Source organism: Lutra lutra, chromosome 16 (assembly GCF_902655055.1).
Source record: "Lutra lutra chromosome 16, mLutLut1.2, whole genome shotgun sequence".
Taxonomy (NCBI): Eukaryota; Metazoa; Chordata; class Mammalia; order Carnivora; family Mustelidae; genus Lutra; species Lutra lutra.
The window spans coordinates 21,807,140-21,828,518 of NC_062293.1; the positions used below are offsets into that span (position 1 = coordinate 21,807,140).

Consider the following 21,379-nt stretch of genomic DNA (forward strand, 5'->3'; position numbering starts at 1 on the left):
GTCATATGATTTTTTCTATGTTTATCTTTTTGAGGAACTGCCACACTGTTTTTCAGAGCAGCTGCCCCATTTTACATTCCCTCCAGCAATGTATGAGGGTTCATATTCTCCATATCCTCAGCAGCACAGTTAATCCCTTGTCGTTTTTTTTTGTTCTAGCCATACTAGTGGATAGGAAGTGGTATCTCATGGTTTTAGTTTGCATTTCCCTACTGGCTAATGATGCTGAGTATCTTCTTATGTGCTTATTGGCTATTCATATTTCTTTGGGAAAATATCTATTTAGACCCTCTGCCCATGTTTTTAATTGGGTTATTTATCTTTTGTTGTTGAGTTAGTTGTAAGATTTCTTTATGTATTCTAATTTTTTTAAAGATTTTTATTTTAATTAGAAGGCACAGGTGTGTAAGTCGGGGAGGAACAGAGGGAAAAGGAAAGAGAGAATCTGAAGCAAACTCCACCCTGAGCACAGAGACCCACAAAGGGCTCAATCTCATCTCATGACTCTGAGATCATGACCTGAGCCAAAATCAAGAGTTGAAGACTTAACCAACTGAGCCACCTAGGCGCCCCTCTTTTTTCTTTCTTTTTTTTTTTTTTTTAAAGATTTTACTTATTTATTTGACAGAGATATACAGAGAGAGAGGGAACACAAGCAGGGGGAGCGGGAGAGGGAAAAGCAGGCTTCCTGCTGAGCAGAGAACCTGACACGGGCCTAGATCCCAGGACCCTGGGAATCATGACCTGAGCCAAAGGCAGTCACTTAACGACTGAGCCACCCAGGTGCCCTCTCTTTCTTTTCTTGATAGTGTCCTTTGAACCACAAGTTTTTAATTATGATGGAGTCTAATTTATCTTTTTTTCCCCTTTTGTTGCTTATGCTTTTGGTATCATGTCTAATCTTTTTCTGAATCCAAGGTCATGAAGATTTACCCCTATGTTTTCTTCTTCTTCTTCTTCTTCTTCTTCTTCTTTTTTTTTTTATCATGAAAAAACTGCATTTTGATTTAGCCAGCTGGACTCAGTTTAGATGATCCCAATCTTGTTGGCAACATCCAAAGCATCATAGTCAGGGGCCAGCTGAGCGTATGCCTTCTTCTCTCCATCAGGCCTGATTAAGGTGTTGACCTTGGCTACATCAATGTCATAGAGCTTCTTCACAGCCTGTTTGATCTGGTGCTTGTTGGCCTTGATATCCACAATGAACACAAGAGTGTTGTTGTCTTCTATTTTCTAAATGGCTGACTCAGTAGTAAGGGGGAACTTGATGATGGCATAGTGATCAAGCTTGTTTCTCCTGGGGGCGCTCTTTCGAGGGTATTTGGGCTGCCTTCGGAGACACAGAGTCTTGGGTCGTGGGAACGTAGGTGATGTGCGGATCTTCTTTTTTCTGTGACTGTGGACGCCTTTCAGCACCGCTTTCTTGGCCTTCAAAGCCTTTGCTTTGGCTTTGGCTTTGGGAGGGGTAGGGGCTTCCTTTTTAGCTTTCGGCGCCATCTTCGTAAAAGGCCCTATATTTTCTTCTAAGAGTTTTAGTTTTAGCTCTTATAGATCTGTGATACATTTTGAATTAATTTTTGGATATGACATAAGGAAGTAGTCCAACTTCATTCTTTTGTATGTGGATATCCTGTTGTCCCAGCATCATACTGAAAACCTTCTTTCCTATTACATTGTCTTCACCCTTGTCAAAAAATCAGTTGCCCATAAATTTTAGAGTTTATGGATTCTCAATTCTATTCCATCGATTGATCTATATGTCTAACCTTGAGTATCTACTTTTAATACATATTATGTGCTCAGTTCTGTGGGGCATACAAAGATGAATAAAACTAATGGAAACATCTTAGTATTAAACTAAAGAAATAGTAAAAGTATGCCATACTGTGCAAAGTCATAGACTGACCTTTGAATGCGGCACACCTTCAACTTTGAACCTAGCTAGTGATCTTTTAGCTTATAAAACCAATGAATCATTTGAGTATTTTGACCCTTCATGTTCCCATGAGTTTGATTACTCTCAAATAATGTGAGGGCACAAGAAGTGGGAGAGCATGGCTTTTTACCTTCAAGGGGTTTATCAAGAACAGAAATTAAAGCAGTATATACTAGCCATTGTAGGGACTGAGAGAAAGGTGAGATCAGTGTGGGTGCACATCTACATTGTAGAGGTGACAACAATTTATTTATGGAATTAGAAGACCAAACTATAAACTCCACAGGAAGAGGGACTATGTCCGTTTCTGTTCACCACTGTATTCTCAATACTAGCACAGAGCTCAATAAATATTTGAAAGACGGTTGGATAATAGATGGAGAAGAGTGAGTCAAAGAACATGTAAAGGTGGTTAATTCCTATCTCGCTTCTAGGTACCAAGACAAAGAAGCAAACTACATTGTCATTTAAACCAATCAAAAAAGGAAAGAAGAGAAACCCCTGGTCTGATTCAGAATCAGATATGAGCAGTAACGAAAGTAACTTTGATGTCCCTCCACGAGAGATAGAGCCACGGAGAGCAGCAAGTAAGGAAAAGTGCTGAATGTGCTGAAAGATCTGAGTGACCAGTGTATTTCAAGGCATTAATCCCAGAAACTGTTATATCTTAGAGCAGTAATTATTTTAAGTTTTTGAAAAATGGACATATCTTTTAGGAGATTAAGCTAAAGCTTGAATCTTCATGAAATGTTATATCAATCTGTGGATTAAATATTTCTGTTACCCTCTTATTCTTTGCTCTATGTATGTTTTTTATAGCAAAAACCAAATTCACAGTGGATTTGGATTCAGATGACGATTTCTCGGATTTTGATGAAAAAACTCAAGATGAAGATTTTGTCCCATCATCAGATGTTAGTCCAGTTAAGACCAAAGCTTCCCCAAAGTAAGCATCTTCTCTAATATGGATTTTATCATGATTGTTGCCAGTGATCAATGATACAGTCTTGGTTACTTCACACATTTAGAATTGGTTGTCAGGATGTTTTTGGTTTTTTTATTCCAGACATGCTACCAAAGAACTGAAGCCACAGAAAAGTGCCATGTCAGGTATGCATTTAAGTAAAAATAGAGAAACGTCTGCTTCACTGGGACACTCGGTTCCTGCTGGGTTCTAATCTGACTACGTTATCTAAGTCCTGCCTTAGAAGATAAATGTGGGTTCTTATTAGCATTACATTGATGTTATTCTTTAGGGTTAGTTCACAGAAAGGGGTTCTACACTTCATATACTGAAAGTCATCGTGTGCTTACTGTTTACTGTGCTGGGTCCTAGAGGTACAAAAAAATAACTGCTGATGAAGAATCCAGAAATTCGATCAAAGTTGTAAGAGTATGTTTTAAATATTCTAGAAGAGTCAGGGACTTGGCGTTTAAATGGAAATTCCGAGCAGGAAACAGATTTTTATGTGTTGCTTATATGTACTATTTTCCTTTCCGTTCGTAGTAATGGACGTTGATGCTGATGATGCCAAGGACAGTGTACCACTTCCTCCAGGTTCTCCTGCTGCTGATTTCTCAACTGAAACTGAAATCATAAACCCTGTTCCTAAAAAGAAGGTGGTGGTGAAGAAGACAGCGGCAAAAAGTGAGCTTCAGTCTTTGACATGAGTTAATATTAGGATTAAGTAGCTGGCTTCCACAAGTCAATTTTAATTTTTTACTCTCAAAAGTTACTATTAATATTGGAGTTAAACCTTTTCCAAATGGAAGCAAATATTTAGCTCTTTATAATCAAAATTGGTGGTCAAAAGCTTTAAAATCACCATGTTTCTCAAAAAGCCAGGCATTCTCTAGCTCATTTCTGTGACAGGGACAGAGTTTATAAACAGTGCAAAAGTTTAATGTAAAACATAAACCTATAAAAAAATTAGATGCTTAAGAATACTTTGATTCTCTAATGTATTTTCAGCTCTATTAGATTTTTTCTATATTAAATATAAGCAATCAATAGCTTACTAAAGAAAGTTCACAGTGAGAACAATTCGTCTAAGAGTGGCCACATGATGAATGCCTGTGTTGAATTGCAGGTCAGTCTTCCACCTCCACTACAGGTGCCAAGAAAGGGGCTGCACCAAAAGGAACTAAAAAGGATGCAGGCTTGAATTCTGATGTACCTCAAAAGCCTGATCCCCCCAAAACCAAAACTCGCCGCAAAAGGAAACCATCCACGTCTGATGATTCCGACTCTAATTTTGAGAAAATGATTTCTAAAACAGTCACAAACAAGGTATTTATCCTAGCCAGTCCTTTCTCTGTAGGTGTTTTAAAAAAACATAACCAAGACTTGTTCTTAATAATCTGACACATTTTGGGGTGCACCTAGGTGACTCAGTCGCTACGTGTCTGCCTTTGACTCAGGTCATGATTCTAGGGTCCTGGAATCAAGCCCCTCATCAGGCTCCCTGCTTGGCAGGAAGGCTGCTTCTCCCTCTCCCTCTCCTACTCCCACTCTCTCTGCTTGGGTTCTCTCTCTCACTGTGTCTCTCTCTGTCAAATAAAGTCTTTAATTAAAAAAAAAAAGAATCGATTTAAAAATAAATAATACTAAACTGACACTTTTTAAGAGAATAAATGTAGGGACACCTGGGTGGCTCAGATGGTTAAGTGTCTGCCTTCAGGTCAGACCCTGATCTCAGGGTCCTGGGATCAATCCCTATGTCAGGCCCCCTGCTCACTGGGGAGCCTGCTTCCCTCTCCCTCTCTCTCTGCCCCTTCCCCCCACCCCTGCTCATGCTCTCTCACTCTCTCAAATAAATAAATAAAATCTAAAAAAAAGAAGAAGAAAGAAAGAATGTAAATCTCATAATCTATTTAGCTTTTACTAGTTGTAACAAATTACATTTAAAAACATGCTGCTTATAGGACACCTGGGTGGCTCAGTTGGTTAAGCATCTGCCTTCAGTTCAGGTCCTAATCCAAAGGTCCTGGGATTGAGTCCCCCCATCAGGCTCCTTACTCAGCAGGGAGCTTGCTTGTCTTTCTGCTTGCCACTTCCCCTGATTGTGCTTTCTCTATCTGACAAATAAATAAAATCTTAAAAAAATATATATATATGTATATATATATGTACCACTTAGTCGATGAAAATTGCCTTAGATCTATTTCCTAGTACTTATTAGAAGGAGGGAAACTCGTTGAACTGTAGTCTACTGATATATTTTTTTACAATGAAATGTTGCTGTCAAACTAACATTGTGCAAATTACTTGGTCTTCCTCTTGTAGAAATCCAAGGCTCAGAGTGAGGACTTCCATCTGGACTTAGACTCAGCTGTGGCTCCTCGGGCCAAATCGGGACGGACAAAGAAACCTATAAAGTACCTCGAAGAATCAGATGAAGATGATCTGTTCTAAAACGTGATTATTTTAAGTAATGGTCTTATTGAGCCCAAGACTGGTTTTAGAGTTACCTGAGTCCCTTAATTTCTTCTCCTCTGAATTTTGTTTGGGGAAGGTAGTTTTAATCCAGAACCGTCAAAGTGAAGTATGTCAAGCCCAGGTATCTATTACTGTTTTATAACACTGTCTAGGTAGTGATCACCTCATGGGCATTGTTTTCTTCTCTGCTTTGTCTGTGTTTGGAGTGTCTTCTCTTTTGTCTTTAGAATCTGCTTTTAAATTCTTCTGAGCTCTGGAGATAGTTGTGTGGTCACTTCAGCATAATATAGTTTATTGACCACTCATTAAGCTAAAATTGTTATAAATGTCTCCTCTGCCTCCTTTCCTACTTTCAGTAAATATGAGATAGAGCATGATTAATTCTGTTTTACCTTCGTTTTATAGGTAATTTTCCATCAGATAGGACTTTATGGTTCTAGTACAAATAATCCCCACTCAGCCTTTTATGTGCTGAATTTTTGCTCAGGCAATGAGAAATTGCTCATATTCTTCATATCCTTTTGAATACTAGCAGAGGCTGAAGAAAAACAGCCTGGCTGTGTCCATATAACCTCAACACAGTCAATAGGGTGAAGAAAATTAGTGTTGTGACCATCTCAATTCTTGACTTGTCCCCTCGGGCTGTCTCCAACTTTGAATCTCCCAAAGAGCAAATTTCTAGGGACCATTGGATTGCAAAAAAGTGGGGGGCAACCTTCACTCAAAGATCTTACATCATTGCCATCCATACTCAGCAGTGAGCGGTTATATCCATTTTGAGAAATCTCCATAATTATCAATTTACAAACTTTTTAAAACATTTCTGCATTTTTACATGTGTGTGACTTGAGTAGTGTTATCAATGTTTTTGTAAATATTTACTATGTTTTTCTATTTCACTTAATTCTAACAATTTTTTACTTTAATAAAATGTTCTAAACATAGCAACCCATTGATTGCCTTTTTTTTTCCTTTGCAGTATACACTCTTCCTTACTCTAAAATATATTAGTTTTTACTTCCCTTTTTTTTTTTTTTAAGATTTTATTTGTTTATTTGACAGAGATCACAAATAGGCAGAGAGGCAGGCAGAGAGAGAGAGGAAGAAGCAGGCTCCCCACTGAGCAGAGAGCCCAATGAGGGGCTCAATCCCAGGACCCTGGGACCATGACCCGAGCCAAAGGCAGAGGCTTTAACCCTCTGAGCCACCCTGGCGCCCCTTTACTTCCCTTTGAGGGAAGGGAAATTCTGATCATTTGCTGATGTACCTACCTAACAGCCCCTGGCTATAGTCATAAGTCTGAGATAGGCATCATGACCTAATCAAAGCCAGTCAGGTTTTTCCCGGGTTTTTATACATGAGTACGAAGTTCTTCCTCTCCTTCACATTAGGCCTTGGTTCCCCATGAGCAAGTAGTGTCAAATATGTTTGTTTGTTTTTTGTTTTTGTTTTTGTTTTTGTTTTTGACAGAGAGATCACAAGCAGAGAGGCAGGCAGAGAGAGAGGAGGAAGCAGGCTCCCCGAGAGAGCAGAGAGGCCGATGCGGGGCTCGATCCCAGGACTCCGAGATCATGACCTGAGCCGAAGGCAGCGGCTTAACCCACTGAGCCACCCAGGCGCCCCTTTGGTTGTTTTTTTTGTTTTGTTTTCTTTTTTTAATGAGCCCTTTAACAATTTTGATAATCAGGACAACTACTTGAGGATCTCAGTAAATGACATTAGGGCAACTGGCCAATCATTTAAAAGAAAGAAATGTTAAGGGCGCCTGGGTGGCTCAGTGGGTTAAAGCCTCTGCCTTCGGCTCAGGTCATGATCCCAGGGTCCTGGGATGGAGCTCCACATCGGGCTCTCTGCTCAGCGGGGACCCTGCTTCCTCTTCTCTCTCTCTCTGTCTGCCTCTCTGCCTACTTGTGATCTCTGTCTGTCAAAAAAGAAAAAGAAATGTTAGAATGTTAGATAAATCCAATCCCTCACATCTTATACCAAAGTCTAAGTTCAAACAGACAATATTAAAATGTCAAAAACAAAACCATTTAAAAATGTACCAAAAGAAAAGGAATTTTGAGTTACAGAGGGAGATCTTAAACCTAGTCCCACGGGTTGAGAAAGATCTGGAAAAATGAGCACTCTCATCAGAATCTGGTCCAAAAGGTCAAACTCTGTCCTAACAATTCTCATTTTAAGAAATGTAGTTCAAGAGAAAAACTGGGACATGGGGCACCTGGATGGCTCAGTCGGGTAAGCGCCTGACTCGATTTCACCTCGGGTCATGAGGATGAGCCTCACGGCAGACCGCACTGGGTGTGGAGCCTCCTTAAGATTCTCTCCTCCCTATAAAAACTTTTTTAAGAAGATATTTGGGACATTTACAAGTCTTGTAAATGCTCAGAAATACAGGAAATCTCAATATCCTAGTCACATAATTTTGCAAAATGTTAACATTAGGGGAGAGAGGGGCACATGGAGTCTGCCTCTCCCTCTCCATCTGTCTCTCCCCCAGTTCATGCTCTCTCTCGCTCTCTCTGTCTCTCTCAAATAAAATCTTTTTAAAAATTACATGTAAATCTACAATTATCTCAAGAAAAGCCACATGCAGAGATGCTCGCTGAAGTCTAGTAAAATTGAAAGTGATCTAAATGTCCAAAAACAAGAGACCTCAGATAAAACAATTCGTTTAAACAAACTATGGTGCAATGAGGAATATCAGGTCCTCCTTAAGAAGATCATATAGATTACTGATTAACATGAAAAGATACCCTCACTGAGTGAAGAAAGCACGTTACGAATCAGGTGAAGTCCCTGTCAAGTATGCATTTGTTGATAGAAGGAAAGCATATAAAACCTCTTTAGAAAGAAAAAAAGTCCAAGACATTCACCTTTTAAAAGTAGAAGCTTGGGGCACCTGGGTGGCTCCGTTGGTTAAAGGACTGCCTTTGACTCAGGTCTTGATTCCAGGGTCCCGGGATGGAGCCCTGAGTAGGGCTCCCTGCTCAGTGGGGAGCCTGCTTTTTCCTCTCCCTCTGCTGCTCTACCTGCTTGTGCTCTCTCGAACTCTGTCAAATAAATAAAGAAATAAAATCTTAAAAAAAAAAAAAAAAGTAGTTTGCTCCTGAGCAGTAAACCACTTGCTAAGACTCCAAATGAATACATCTCTTGACTTCATTCCTTACGCCAACTGACATTCTAGAAGATAAAAATTCTAGTGTTAATCAACCTGGTTATGTACATTTAGACCCTTTATAGAATAGCTATTTCCTACACATGAAACATTGCTCAGATAAATAGATATTACATCAGTTAGAATTACAAAAGAACAGTTATTGAGAAAAGGCATTCAAAACTTGCATTCATGGATAAATAATACAATAAGCTTACTAAGCCTTTTTTTTTTAAGATTTTATTTATTTTATTTGACAGATCACAAGTAGGCAGAGAGGCAGTTAGAGAGAGAGAGAGGAGGAAGCAGGCTCCCTGCTGAGCAGAGAGCCTGATGTGGGGCTCGATCCCAGGAGCTAAAGGCAGAGGCTTTAACCCACTGAGCCACCCAGGCACCCTACTAAGCCTTTTTTTTTTTTTTTTAAAGATTTTATTTATCCATTTGACAGAGAGATCACAAGCAGGCAGAGAGGCAGGCAGAGAGAGGAGGAAGCAGGCTCCCCGCCGAGCAGAGAGCCCGATGCGGGGCTCGATCCCAGGACCCTGAGATCATGACCCGAGCCGAAGGCAGCGGCCCAACCCACCGAGCCACCCAGGCGCCCCCTACTAAGCCTTTTAAAACACATTGCATCCCACTGTTTCTGCTGCAAGGGAATTTTTTAAGTGGTTTCTGGCCATTTTTTCCTAAAACCCAAAGAAAAAAATATTTTTAAGATTTTATTTATTTGACAGAGATCACAAGTAGGCAGAGAGGCAGGCAGAGAGAGAGGGGGGAGAAGCAGGCCCCTTGCTGAGCAGAGAGCCCGATGTGGGCCTTAACCCCAGGACCCTGAGATCATGACCTGAGCTGAAGGCAGAGGCTTAACTCACTGAGCCACCAAGGCGCCCGACAAAAATTTTTTTAATTCATTAACTTTGGCTTCTAGAGTGATGGATATCTGTTCTGACCTGCCCAGTGTCCCCTTCCTCAGTAATTCCACTTTTGGAAAATTATTCTGAAGTCCAAAAAACAAAAAGCTTGTGTCCAAAAGCATTCATTTAGCATTATTTACACTGTTGAAAAACTGGGAATGGAATAAGTGTCCTACAGTGGAAGAACTGGTTAAACTGGTACGCTCTTACCATGTATTATAGAATCATCAAAAGTCTTATTTTCCCAGAACATTTAACAACAGGAAAGTCATGTTGGGTAGCAGGGAGAAAAAGATACAAAAACTATCCTGTATAATGTATCAAAACTCATTGGATTATATTATAAAATGGAGCATTTTACTGTGTATAAATACTCCAATAAAAAGGTAACCTTTAGGGGCGACTGGGTGGCTCAGTGGGTTAAGCTTTTGCCTTCGGCTGGGGTTGTGATCTCAGGGTTCTGATCTCAGGGTCCTGGGATCGATCCCCAAATCAGGCTCCCTGCTCAGCGGGGAGCCTACTCCCCCACCTCTCTGCCTACTTGTGATCTCTCTCTCTGTCCAACAAATAAATTAAAAAATCTTAAAAAAAAAAAAAAGGTAACCTTTAGGGGCATCTGGGTGTCTCAGTCCGTTAAGCAGCTACCTTGGGCTCAGGTCATGATCCCAGGGTCCTGGAATCCAGACCAGCAGTGAGGCTCCCTGCTATTGGGGAGTCTGCTTCTCCCTCTCCCTCTGCTTGTGCTCTCTACCTTGCTCACTCTCTCAAGTAAAATCTTTAAAAAATAATGAATTTTAAAACGCTAACTTTTAGACAGTGTAAGGTTCAAATATAAACCAGTACTATTCAAACTTTTACTTAAAAATTCATTGAGGTGGGGTGCGGTGCCTGGGTGGCTCAGTTGTTATACGTCTGCCTTCAGCTCAGGTCCTGATCCCAGGGTCCTAGGATCGAGCCCCACATCAGGCTCCCAACTTGGCGGGAAGCCTGCTTCTCCCTCTCCCAGTTCCCCTGCTTGTGTTCCCTCTTTCGCTGTGTCTCTCTCTGTCAGATAAATAAAATCTTAAAAAAAAAAAAAAAATCCATTGAGGAGCTTGTTGAACTGCACATTCTGATTCAGTAGGTCTGGAGTGGAGTCTAAAGTGGCATTATTAACAATTTCCCTAGTGATGTCACTGCTGCTGTTTGGAGACCCAACTTGGAAAAGTGAAGGTGTAAACTACATACCAGTGCTTCTCTACGTATGCTCCCTAGAGCAGCAGTATTAGCGTGACCTGAGAGCTTGTTAGAAATTCCAATTATTAGGCCCACTCCAGAACTGGGTAACTGGGTAACTTAAAAGCACCTTTAAAAACAAACATCTTTAAAATCTTTGTTTTTAAAGATTTTATTTATTTGACAGAGAGAGATCAAGAGAGGAAACACAAGCAGGGGGAGTGGGAGAAGGAGAAGCAGGGCCAAGCAGGGAGCCCAATGTAGGGCTCTACCCCAGGATCCCGGGGATCATGACCCTGGCGGAAGGCAGATGATTAACAACTGAGTCACCCAGGTGCCCCAAAATCACCCGTTTTAAGAGGGCTCCCGTTAGGAGCACCTGGGTGGCTCAGTTGGTTAAGTCTGACTCCTGATCTCAGCTCAGGTCTTGATCTCAGAGTTGTTGAGTTCAAGCCCCATGCTGGGCTCCATGCTGGCAGTGGAGAGGAAGGAAGGAAGGAAGGAAGGAAGGAAGGAAGGAAGGAAGGACTGACTCCATTTAATTCTTTTTTTTTTTTTAAGATTTTATTTATTTATTTGACAGAGAGAGATCGCAGGTAGGCAGAGAGAGAGAGAGAGGAGGAAGCAGGCTCCCTGCAGAGCAGAGAGCCAGATGTGGGGCTCGATCCCAGGACCCTGGGATCATGACCTGAGCGGAAGGCAGAGGACCTAACCCACTGAGCCACCCAGGCGCCCCTAATTCTAATGCAACCTGAAGTTCGAGACCAATGCTATGTGCATTGAAAGGCCAACTGCAAGTTGCAGCAAAATGTCATCTGTTTTTCTTTGGAGAATGAGATTTGGGTGATTTATTCTTTTCTTCTTTGCATCTTCCTATAGTTTATAAAAGTAGTAAATGTTACATGTCTACTTTCCAAATGAAAATAACCATAATTTTTTCCAGGTTATAAAAGTAATATGTGGGTTCCAGTTCTAATATGATGCTGAACTTGAACTACTCTGGGAATCAGTCACATGTGTCTTTCATTCATGTGCGGCACCATTGCAAATATAAGGAGGATGTGATGGTTAACTGTGTGTGTCAACTTGACTGGGTTAAGGGATGCCCAGATAGCTGCGTGTGTCTCTTAGGGTGTCGTCTCCAAAAGAAATTAGCATTTGAATCAGTTGATTGAGTACAGATCTCCTTCAACAAAGTGGGTGGGCATCATCCAAACCGCTGAGAACCTGAATAGAACTATTTAGGGGGCGGAAGCAGACTTGGGGAAACTGAGTTTCTCTGAAATCCCCATTTCTGAATCTCCACATCAAATAACAGAAGCAGATCTGTGATACTGAAGCTGAAATTCCCCTTTCTTGGGTGCAAAGCCATGGGGGGAGGGGTCTTTTTTAAAAGACTACATTTCCCAGCCTTCCTTGCGGAAGGTCATCCTGGCCAATGATATGTGAGCATCGGTCACGTGGCAGCTTCCAGGACTTTACGAGAGAGACGTCTTGAGAGAGACGTCTTAGCACTTAGTTCTCCCGCCTTAATCGCTTGGAGAGCCGCTGACAAGACGGTGGAGAACGTGGGCCACAACGTGGGAGGGGTTGGGAGGAGCCTGCACCCGTAAGGACTTTGGAGCACAGCGCTGTCCGGCACCACTGGACAGCCCACCATCCTCCTCCTTTTAAATGAGAGGGAAACAAGCTTCTCCCTTGTTTAAGCCACTGTTTTTGCGTTTTGCTATTACAGCCGAACCTAATCTTAGTTACAGAGCCAAGGGAGGAGGTAGTGGGTTGGCAGGTCCCCATGGGTGATAAAACCGCAGAGCCTGGGGCGCCTGGGTGGCTCAGTGGGTTAAGCCTCTGCCTTCGGCTCAGGTCATGGTCTCAGGGTCCTGGGATCCAGCCCCACATCAGGCTCTCTGCTCAGCAGGGAGCCTGCTTCCCTTCCTCTCTGCCTGCTGCTCTGCCTACTTGTGATCCCACTCTCTCTCTCTCTGTTAAATAAATAAATAAAATCTTTAAAAAAAACAAAACAAAACAAAAACGCAGAGCCGTAGGGTACGGATATTGGGAGCCACAGACTGAAGGCCAGGGGAGAAGAGAGAGGAGCGGGGACCACCTGTGAACAGAAGGTCGCTTATCCGGAGGGTTTTCGGGCCGGGAAAGGGTTTGAAGGGTCAGACTCTATGCCACGGAAGGGGTGGGGGGTGGTAGGGAGGTGCCACCGAGTAATCAGAAACGAATGCACCCACCAAACGCACCCACCGTCTGAGGCCGATACCTTTCCCACCCATGCCGAGGGGGAAGAAAAGTGAGGGAGGAATTTTGCCATTAACCCGTTTTGGGGTTTTCATTTCTACTCAGGACTGGACATTCTGATTACTGATCTTGGGCCAAATCGGCCATTTCAGCGATCGCAAGCCTAAGAGGAGAGCAGAGTGAGCAACTGAGGCTTGCGACCCACCAACGTGATCATGGTCTGGGGGCGCAGATGACCTGCACCCTCTTTAATCCTCCCACCCCCCTTCGCTCATCCCCCTGGCAAAAATTTACTGAGCATCTACCAGGTGCCAGGGACTGTTGCAAGTGCTGACACAGGGCAGAGAACAGAACACCAGAGCCCTGCTCTCATGGAGCTGACATACTAATGGAGGAGATGGTGCCACACAGGATAAACAAATCAAAATAAAAAATACCAAGTATGTTAGGTAGTGATCAGTGCGAAGGAAATAAAGCTGAGAAAGGGGACAGGAAGGAAGGGGTTAATTCCAGCGAGGGCTGCTAGGGAAGGCCTCACTAAAAGGCAACATTTCTGTGAAGACTAAAACTTGTCAGAGGGGCAACAGGGAAGAGGAAATACAATTGTGTCTTGATGATGTCACTTACTGGGTATGACCGTGCTGTGGCAGCACGTGTGTCCGTGTGTGACAGAATGGGAACTGGCTCCACAGCCCCACAGGCTAGGGCGAGATGTCTGGGACAGGGATTGAGTGGGACCCTGTGCTGTTTGGACCTCTTAGCCCGGCTCCCGATCTTGAGTACGGCCAAGAATGGGGCCATGTGTCACCAGCCCTGGACAGCATCAGTGACACCTCCTCTCTGGCTGGACAACGCTATCTGAGAAGGAGGTTGGGCCCCAGAGATTGCAGAGTCTCCCGTGTCTGGCCCTGTGGCATCAGGGGCTGGGGACAGCACAGGATGACCATGCACCTACCCCACCCGAGCCGACCACCTCTGCCATTTTCCACTCCCGACAGGCAGGCGGTCTGATGGGGTTTTTCCAGGCTGGGCCAGTGGCCTGACCCAGCAGGGGCCATGAGGACAGGGAAGGGACTATTCCTGGACAGTCAGGAAAGATGAGGTGTGTCCCTGAGCCCCCATGGCTGGGGCTAGGGGTTGGGGGTCAGGGAACAGCTTTGCCAGGAACAGGCAGAGGTCAGGGTTGCGAAAGTCAGCCATGCCTCCCACCCCATATCCTGTTTTGGAATGTGGGGCCCTAGCATGTGCTTTCCTTTGGACTTTGTCCAAGGCAGTGTCTTCCCACCCAGGCCCACTCCCAGAGGAACTCTGCATGACGGTGGGCAGGGTTCCCTGGCACATCCATCATTAGCCTAGGGGTTTTCCAGGCTGGGCTGGAAAGTGAGTGAAGGGCCAGTGTGAGTGAAGGGCACATTGCCCAGCCCTTCCTGAAATCAGGCCAGGGGGTCCCTGTCAACACATGGAAAATTATACAGGCTCCCGTGGCTGAGGGGAAGAAGAAATGTGGAGGAGGAGAGTCTTGGCCTCCCCACTCAGAATCGGGCAGGCACGGTCCACTTCCAGTGTCTGGGCAAACTAGGCCCAACAAAAGCCCTGGGGTTGTCAGGCCCTGGGAAACCCAAGCAGGCCAGAGGGAGAGCAGTTCCATGATGGGCTCAAGCACGTGGGCCCCCAAGCAGTCAAGCCCTGCACAAGACAGGGACCAGCCACTTATGTGCTGTGTGACTGTGCAAGTGGCTGAGACCCTCCGAGTCTCAGCTTCCCTCCCATCAGGGTAGTCAAGAGGACTAAATGAGCTAATCTGTATGATGGGCTCAGTGTAGTGCCTGGTCAAGACGAGGTGCCCAGGTGGAGGGGAATGGTGTGTGTGTGTTGGGCAGATTCCTAGAAAGGCCTACAGGGAATGAAAAAAGTGTCTCAGCCTGGAGGTATCCCCTCCTTGGCCACTCAGGTCACCATGAGTCATCCTAACTCTTCTAAGGGACAGCTTCTCCTGCCACCTACAGTCACAGGATGTGATTCAGAGCCTTCTAGGAGAAGTCTATTTATTTTTCCCATTATAAAATAACACGCTTATTATAATAAATCTGGAAATTATAGAAAAGCAGAAAAAAAGCAAAAGCTTTTATTTAACCACCAATGCTGATCACTCTTGATGCCTTAATTGTTTCCATATGGGACTTTTTTCCAGGCACAGGTTTTCTTTGTTCTCCGTAATATGACTAGGACCTTAGCTTTAAGACATAGAGCTAGAAGGAAACTTGGGGGTCACATGGCCCAGCGTCCTCAGCTGACAAGCCAGGAAACTGGCCCAGAAGAGCTCAGTGACTTGTCCAAAGCCAGCAGTGACAGAGCTGCTGCTCCCCAACTCAACACCAAACTTCTCTCCAGCTTCGAAGGTGCCAGTCAGTTGATAGTGCATCTAGGCCTTCCAATTTGAGGGAGTCTGTTCCATGGGCTTCCATAAAGCACCCCCCCAAAAGCGGTTGGTTCTGGTTAACCCCCTCCCCCATTCCCAGGATACACAGCAGTGGGATGGGGGTGGGAGTGGGTTAGGGAGAAAGGGAGGCTGGCAAAGCCCAGCAAGGGGCATGGCCCTGTGTCTGTTCCCAAGGGTGGAGCCAGGCAGCAGGGCCACCCTGTCCCTTTAAGAGAAGGGGGAGAGCAAGCCCCTCTCAGCCACTCTGCCCTGCATCCATCCTGGCCAAATCCAAAAGGGAAAATGAAAGAGGGCCTAGGAGGAACAAGTCTCAGCCATCCCCCAGGATCCCTCCCTCAGCTCTAACACCTCAGCTCCAGCTGGTGAGTGGGGTCAGGTGAGGGTCTGGGGGGCGCCTGGGGGCTGTGGGACCTGTGTGAGTGTGTGTGTGTTGGGGGAGGTTCTCAGGAGATATGGGAGGCTGGAAGTTGAGGGACATCAGGGAGGAGATGGAGAGGGCTGGGCCCCTATTCCTGCCACTCTGCGGTGGGATGGCAGGGGACACCTAGAACAAAGGATAGAGTTAAGGAAGTGGGACTACTTTTGTGTCCACCCCACAATTCTGAGAGGAGTTCACTGCAATAAGAAGGGCAAGAGAAACGGTGAGCAGAGGAAACAGGTGCGGTCCCTCTGGATCAACTGGCTCCCACCTCTCCCAGGGGCACCAACTTGGGTCTGGAGTCCTGGGCTGGAGGCCCCACGGTTGCCCACGGAATGCATCCTGGAGCCCATAAGGTCACGCCTGGGTTTCTACTTCTACAATGCAGTGGGTGGCTGCCCTTCCTGATGTCCAAGTTCACTCCCTACAGATCTGGACTCTGGAGGAGCATGCGGTCCAACCAAGCAGGCCCCTGGGTGTCTGACTAGAGCGCCAGGGAGGGGCTCCTCCCCGGTACCTGCCGGTCCCAAGGAGAAGGGCACCCACAGTGGAGAATCTCCTGACCCCTCCTGCCTAGCCCCTGCTGACTCCCTAGTTCCCACAAAATCCCAGCTAAACCCAGGCCTCGCTGAGCCCCCAGGTTAGAGGAGGGCTCGCCGATCTCTTGACACCGGCTGGGGGGAGGCCGATCCGCCGCTGACGCCCCCCTCCCCGCGTCGGTCCGCAGCGCCATGGGCGAGTGGGCGTTCCTGGGATCGCTGCTGGACGCCGTGCAGCTGCAGTCGCCGCTCGTGGGCCGCCTGTGGCTGGTGGTCATGCTGATCTTCCGCATCCTGGTGCTGGCCACGGTGGGCGGCGCCGTGTTCGAGGACGAGCAGGAGGAGTTCGTGTGCAACACGCTGCAGCCGGGCTGCCGCCAGACGTGCTACGACCGCGCCTTCCCCGTCTCCCACTACCGCTTCTGGCTCTTCCACATCCTGCTGCTCTCGGCGCCGCCCGTGCTCTTCGTCATCTACTCGGTGCACCGGGCCGGCAAGGAGGCGGGCGGCGCGGACGCCGGGCCCGAGCCCCCGCCGCGTCGCCGCTGCTACCTGCTGAGCGTGGCGCTGCGCCTGCTGGCCGAGCTGGCCTTCCTGGCCGGCCAGGCGCTGCTCTACGGCTTCCGCGTGGCCCCGCACTTCGCGTGCGCCGGCCCGCCGTGCCCGCACACCGTGGACTGCTTCGTGAGCCGGCCCACCGAGAAGACCGTCTTCGTGCTCTTCTACTTCGCCGTGGGGCTGCTCTCGGCGCTGCTCAGCGTGGCCGAGTTGGGCCACCTGCTCTGGAAGGGCCGCCCGCGCGCCGGGCGCTGTCGCCAGGGGGCCGAGCGCGACGGCCGCCGCCACCGAGCGCACGAGGAGGCGCAGCAGCTGCTCCCGCCGCCGCCGCTGCCGCCGCCGCCGCTGCCCCCGATCCCGCCCTCCCGCCGCCCGCGCCCCGACGACCCCAGCGGCCCGCCCGCCTACGCGCACCCGGGCCCCGCGGGCGACAGCGAGGGCGGCAGCGGCCGCAGCAAGGCGTCCCTGGCCACCGTCCGCCAGGACCTGGCCATCTAGAGGCGGGCGGCACAGGGCGCTGCCCGAGCCCTTCCCGGGGGCTCTCGGTGGTGCGGGGGCCGGGGCAGGAACGGAGGCCCGGGACCGAGAGAAAGCGCCCCAGAGGACATAGTAGAGAGGGAAGTGGAGGTTCAGGTGGTGCCCAGAAAAAGTCGTCGTGACACCAGCTTCCCGCGGGCCTCTCGGCGTTCACACTGGGGTGTGGCCCCTTTGCGGACTCTCTCTTTGCGTGCGCACATTTACACCTCTGTCCAGTGTGAGCTGCGTGTGCACGCCTGCGTTTATCCTGTGTGAGCTGTGTGTGTACGAGTGTGTGGGCACGGGTGCGTCCTGTGTGGGCTCGCTGTGTGCGTGTGTGTGTGCCCATGTGGGTTCCGTGTATGTACAGGCATCTGTGTGCCCTGGGTGACTGCATGTGAGAGAGAGAGAGAGAGAAAGCCGATAAGGTGCCAGCGACAGCCACCATGGCTCCCTCCTTACCTTTGGGGGCATTGCAGGAAGCTCTCTCCTCTTGATGGAGCCCACACAGGGAGAAGAGAGGTGCCCCTTCACCCTGGGCAGGCCTCCCTGCGGCTGGGTTTGTGGGTACCACCACACCCTCCCGGGGTGGCCTGGGCACTGTGGCCAAGGCCTCCCTTTGTTGCAAGTAGAGTGGGGGTGGACAGTAGGGTTGGAGGGCAGGGCTCTGTCCTAGCTTCCCTCCCTACCCTTGCTGCTATTCCCCAAGTCCATAAACACGCCCAAGTTCCTTCCATCCTCGAAAGAAATCTGCCCCAAAACGTGCTCCCGGCCCCGCATTTCCCTGCAGACACCACCGTCTTCCCTCCTGGGGAGATACAAGAGTTATCTAGTGGCTGCCTCTTGTCCCCCTCCTGTTTCTTTTCCACTCCCATCTGTCTTACTCCCTTGCCACCCCAGTGGGGTTGCTCTCCCTAAGATCACCCAGGACCTAAGGGACCTTCAGGGGCCCCCATCTGACCCTGCCCTGGCCTTTATCCAACCCTACTTGAGCAGGCCACCCCCACCCACCCTGCCTGATCTCCTAGTTCCCCTGCTCAGGTCCTCAGGGGCTCCCTGTCATCAGGGTAAAGCCAGCACCAGAATGAGGCTTCTGGAGTCTCACCCTGTCCTGTTCTGCCCCAGCCCCAGGGTGTGGGCTTCCTACGGTATCTGTGCTCCAAACCATACTGAGTTTTCTCTTCTTGCCAGGCACAGTGACCCATCTCCTTCCAGAAGTTTGATCATGCTGTTTCTTGGCCTGGTGCAACCTGCCTCCCGCCCTAGCTAATACCTACCTTTTGGTCTTATTTGGGAACAAACAGGTCCCTTCCCTCACAGCACCTGCCCCAAGGTGCAGCTAGATACCTGTGGCACCCCAACTTCCCCAGGCAGAGCATGCCTGCTGGATGGCATCATTGCCCCCCCATCAGCCCAGAGGAGATGCTTAGTAAATCTGCGTTCATGAGGAGCTGAAGTTGTCCCTGAGGCCCCAGGGCTTACCTGTGCTCGTGATATGCAACAGCATTTCTCTGATGATGGCCAGGTATGCGTGCAAAGCCTGGGCTGCGAAAAAACTCAGATGTGGACATCCAGCTGTTTTCCAGGTGTACTCATTCAAGAAATATTTGTTGAGCCCATACTCTATGCCAGACGATGTTCAAGATAGGCACTGTTCCGTAGACATAGGATGTGAGCCACATGTGTAATTTAAAATTTTCCATCAGCTACTTAAAAAAAAGTAAAAGGAAACAGATGAAATTAATTTTAATGACGTATTTTCTTTAACCCATTGTGTCCAAAATGTTATTTCAACACATCGCCAATATAAAAAAATATTAAAAAGATATTTATTCTTTCTTTGTACTAAGTCTTTGAAATCTAGTGTGTATTTTATGCTCAGAGCACATCTCAATTTGGACCAACCACATTTCTTTAAAAGATTTTATCTATCTATTTGAGAGATTGAGACAGAAAGAGCATGAGTGGGGAGGAGAGGGAGAAGCAGGCTCCCTGCTCGGGAGCCAGCTGCAGGACTCGATCCCAGGAGCTTGGGATCACGACCAGAGCAGAAGGCTGATGCCCAGCCTACTGAGCCACCCAGGTGCCCCTGGGCCAGCCATATTTTTAAGACTCGGTCACCACATGTGGCTAGTGATTGCTGTATTGAACAGAGCAGATCCAGATGGGCTCCATTGGTGAATAAAACTTGCCCTCACAAAGCTTCCATTCTGGTGGGAAGGCAGGCAATAGAATATATGCCAGGTATCACTCAGAGTAAGGTGAGAGAGTTACTATTGCTGGGGAGTGACACTGGAACAGAGTGCAGCAAAGAGCTAGCCATGAAGCTGGCTCCAGGAAGAGCATTCTGGGTGGAGGGAATGGCAAGTGCAAAGGCCCTGAGGCGGGAATACACTGGGGGTGTTAGAGGCTAGCAAGGAGGCCCATGTGGCTAGAGTGGAGTAAGGGATCAGAGGGGGGGTCACCAGCACCTCAAATGCAACCCCAACTGCCTTCGTTCCCCCTCTCAGTGCTGCTTTCTCCATCCACCCTGACCATCTCCACCCACTACAGAGAGAACCTGTCTCCTGCCCTCCTCCTATGTCCTGTCAATCACTTGGTCCTCCCATTTTGCTACCTAAGCATTTCCTCCCTTTACCCACTCTCACCCCTTCAGGGGCTGCCCAGGGTGAGCCCTGACATCAGTGGCCTGGAGTGCTCCCACAGCTTCTGCCCTGTTTCCTGCAATTCCAATCCGAATAGCTCACTCGCTGGCTTGAAATCCTTCACTCCCATCGCCCTCAGGGTCAAGTCCAGCTCCTGAACCAGCCCTGGCCTGAGCCCACCCCAGCCTCTTCAACTTAACTTCTTCCAGCATTCCAACCAAAATAGTTAAAGCAGAGAGAGAGCTGGTGATGGTTTCTTTTCTTTTCTTTTTTTCTCTTTCTCCTTTCTTTTCTCTTCTTTTTTTTTTTTTTTTTTTTTCCAAGCTCTGTTTATGGGAGCATGGGTGGCTCAGGTTGGTTAAGCTACTGCCTTCGACTCAGGCCATGATCCTGGAGTCGAGGGATCGAGTCCCACATTGGGCTCCCTGCTTGGTGGGGAGTCTACTTCTCTCTCTGACCCTCATTCTCTCTCAAATAAACACATACATTCTTAAAAAAAAAAACATATTTTATGTATTTATTTGCAGAGAGAGCGAGAGAGCACAAGTAGTGGGAGCAGCAGAGGGAGAGGGAGAAGTAGGCTCCCCGCTGAGCAAGGAGCCCGATGCAGTGCTCGATCCCAGGACCCTGGGATCATGACCTAAGCCAGAGGCAGACGCTTAACCATCTGAGCCACCAAGGTGCCCTTGCTGACAGTTTCTGATCGCATGAAGCTATTTATCACCTCTGGCTAACTCTTCCCCTTACACCCTCAGAAGGCTGGTAGGGAGCACCTCTTCCAGCAAGACTTCTGAAACTTGCCCCAGGCCTGGTTAAATGCCCAGTGCTCTCATAGGCTCAAGACTTAGTGTCACTGCTTTCCCCAGGTTGTAACCCAGTCACCATCCTTGGGTCAGTCTCCTTTGTGGAGGAGGGGCGCCAGACCCAGCACAAAGCACATGTCACACCATGGTCGAGAAATTGCTCAGCAGCGATGAGCTGTGAGCCACCGAGTGCAACCTCAAGCCCCAGGGTCAAAGGTACTACCCCGGGGTGGGGGACACTCTTTAAATGTGGGACCACTGCTCTAGTCGCCACAGTGAGGGCGGCATTCCCGGCATTTGGTAGGCAGACGCTAGAAATGCCAAGATGCCCTCCTGCAATACAGAATTATCACGCGTGGGGGAGCCCGTGGCTCAGTCAGAGGAGCATGGGACGAACATAGGATCGTGAGTTCAAGCTGCACAGTGGGTGCACAGCTAAAAAAAAAAAAAAAAAAAGAATCGTCACACGTGACTTTAGAATGTTCAACTGGACAGTCACAAAGGGAAAACCCTCTCCATAATTACCTGAGCGTAAAACCGGATTCTGTTCTGGGT

At 47.6% G+C, this 21,379-nt stretch overlaps 2 protein-coding genes and 1 pseudogene across 3 annotated transcripts in view; 2 read left to right on the forward strand and 1 right to left on the reverse strand.

The window, feature by feature from the left end:
• TOP2A (DNA topoisomerase II alpha) overlaps nt 1-6,319 on the forward strand; it is a 30,137-nt gene extending 23,818 nt beyond the window's left edge. The window contains exons 30-35 of the mRNA XM_047708026.1: nt 2,371-2,523; nt 2,756-2,882; nt 3,003-3,046; nt 3,444-3,584; nt 4,027-4,226; nt 5,223-6,319. Coding sequence (XP_047563982.1) covers nt 2,371-2,523; nt 2,756-2,882; nt 3,003-3,046; nt 3,444-3,584; nt 4,027-4,226; nt 5,223-5,351 — 794 coding nt within the window. The 3' untranslated portion in view covers nt 5,352-6,319. The remainder of the gene's footprint in view (nt 1-2,370; nt 2,524-2,755; nt 2,883-3,002; nt 3,047-3,443; nt 3,585-4,026; nt 4,227-5,222) is intronic.
• On the reverse strand, nt 1,012-1,502 carry LOC125087579 (60S ribosomal protein L23a-like; annotated as a pseudogene).
• Nucleotides 6,320-15,603: 9,284 nt separating the features above from the next.
• GJD3 (gap junction protein delta 3) lies at nt 15,604-19,154 on the forward strand. 2 transcript variants are annotated; one of them, XM_047709158.1, is made up of 2 exons: nt 15,604-15,707; nt 16,491-19,154. In XM_047709158.1, the coding sequence occupies exon 2, from the start codon at nt 16,495-16,497 to the stop codon at nt 17,356-17,358; it is 864 nt and encodes a 287-aa protein (XP_047565114.1). In that variant the 5' UTR covers nt 15,604-15,707; nt 16,491-16,494; the 3' UTR covers nt 17,359-19,154. The 2 variants fall into 2 exon arrangements, with proteins under 2 accessions (XP_047565114.1, XP_047565115.1); XM_047709159.1 differs by having other exon boundaries at nt 15,615-15,721.
• The last annotated feature ends 2,225 nt before the right edge of the window (nt 19,155-21,379 follow it).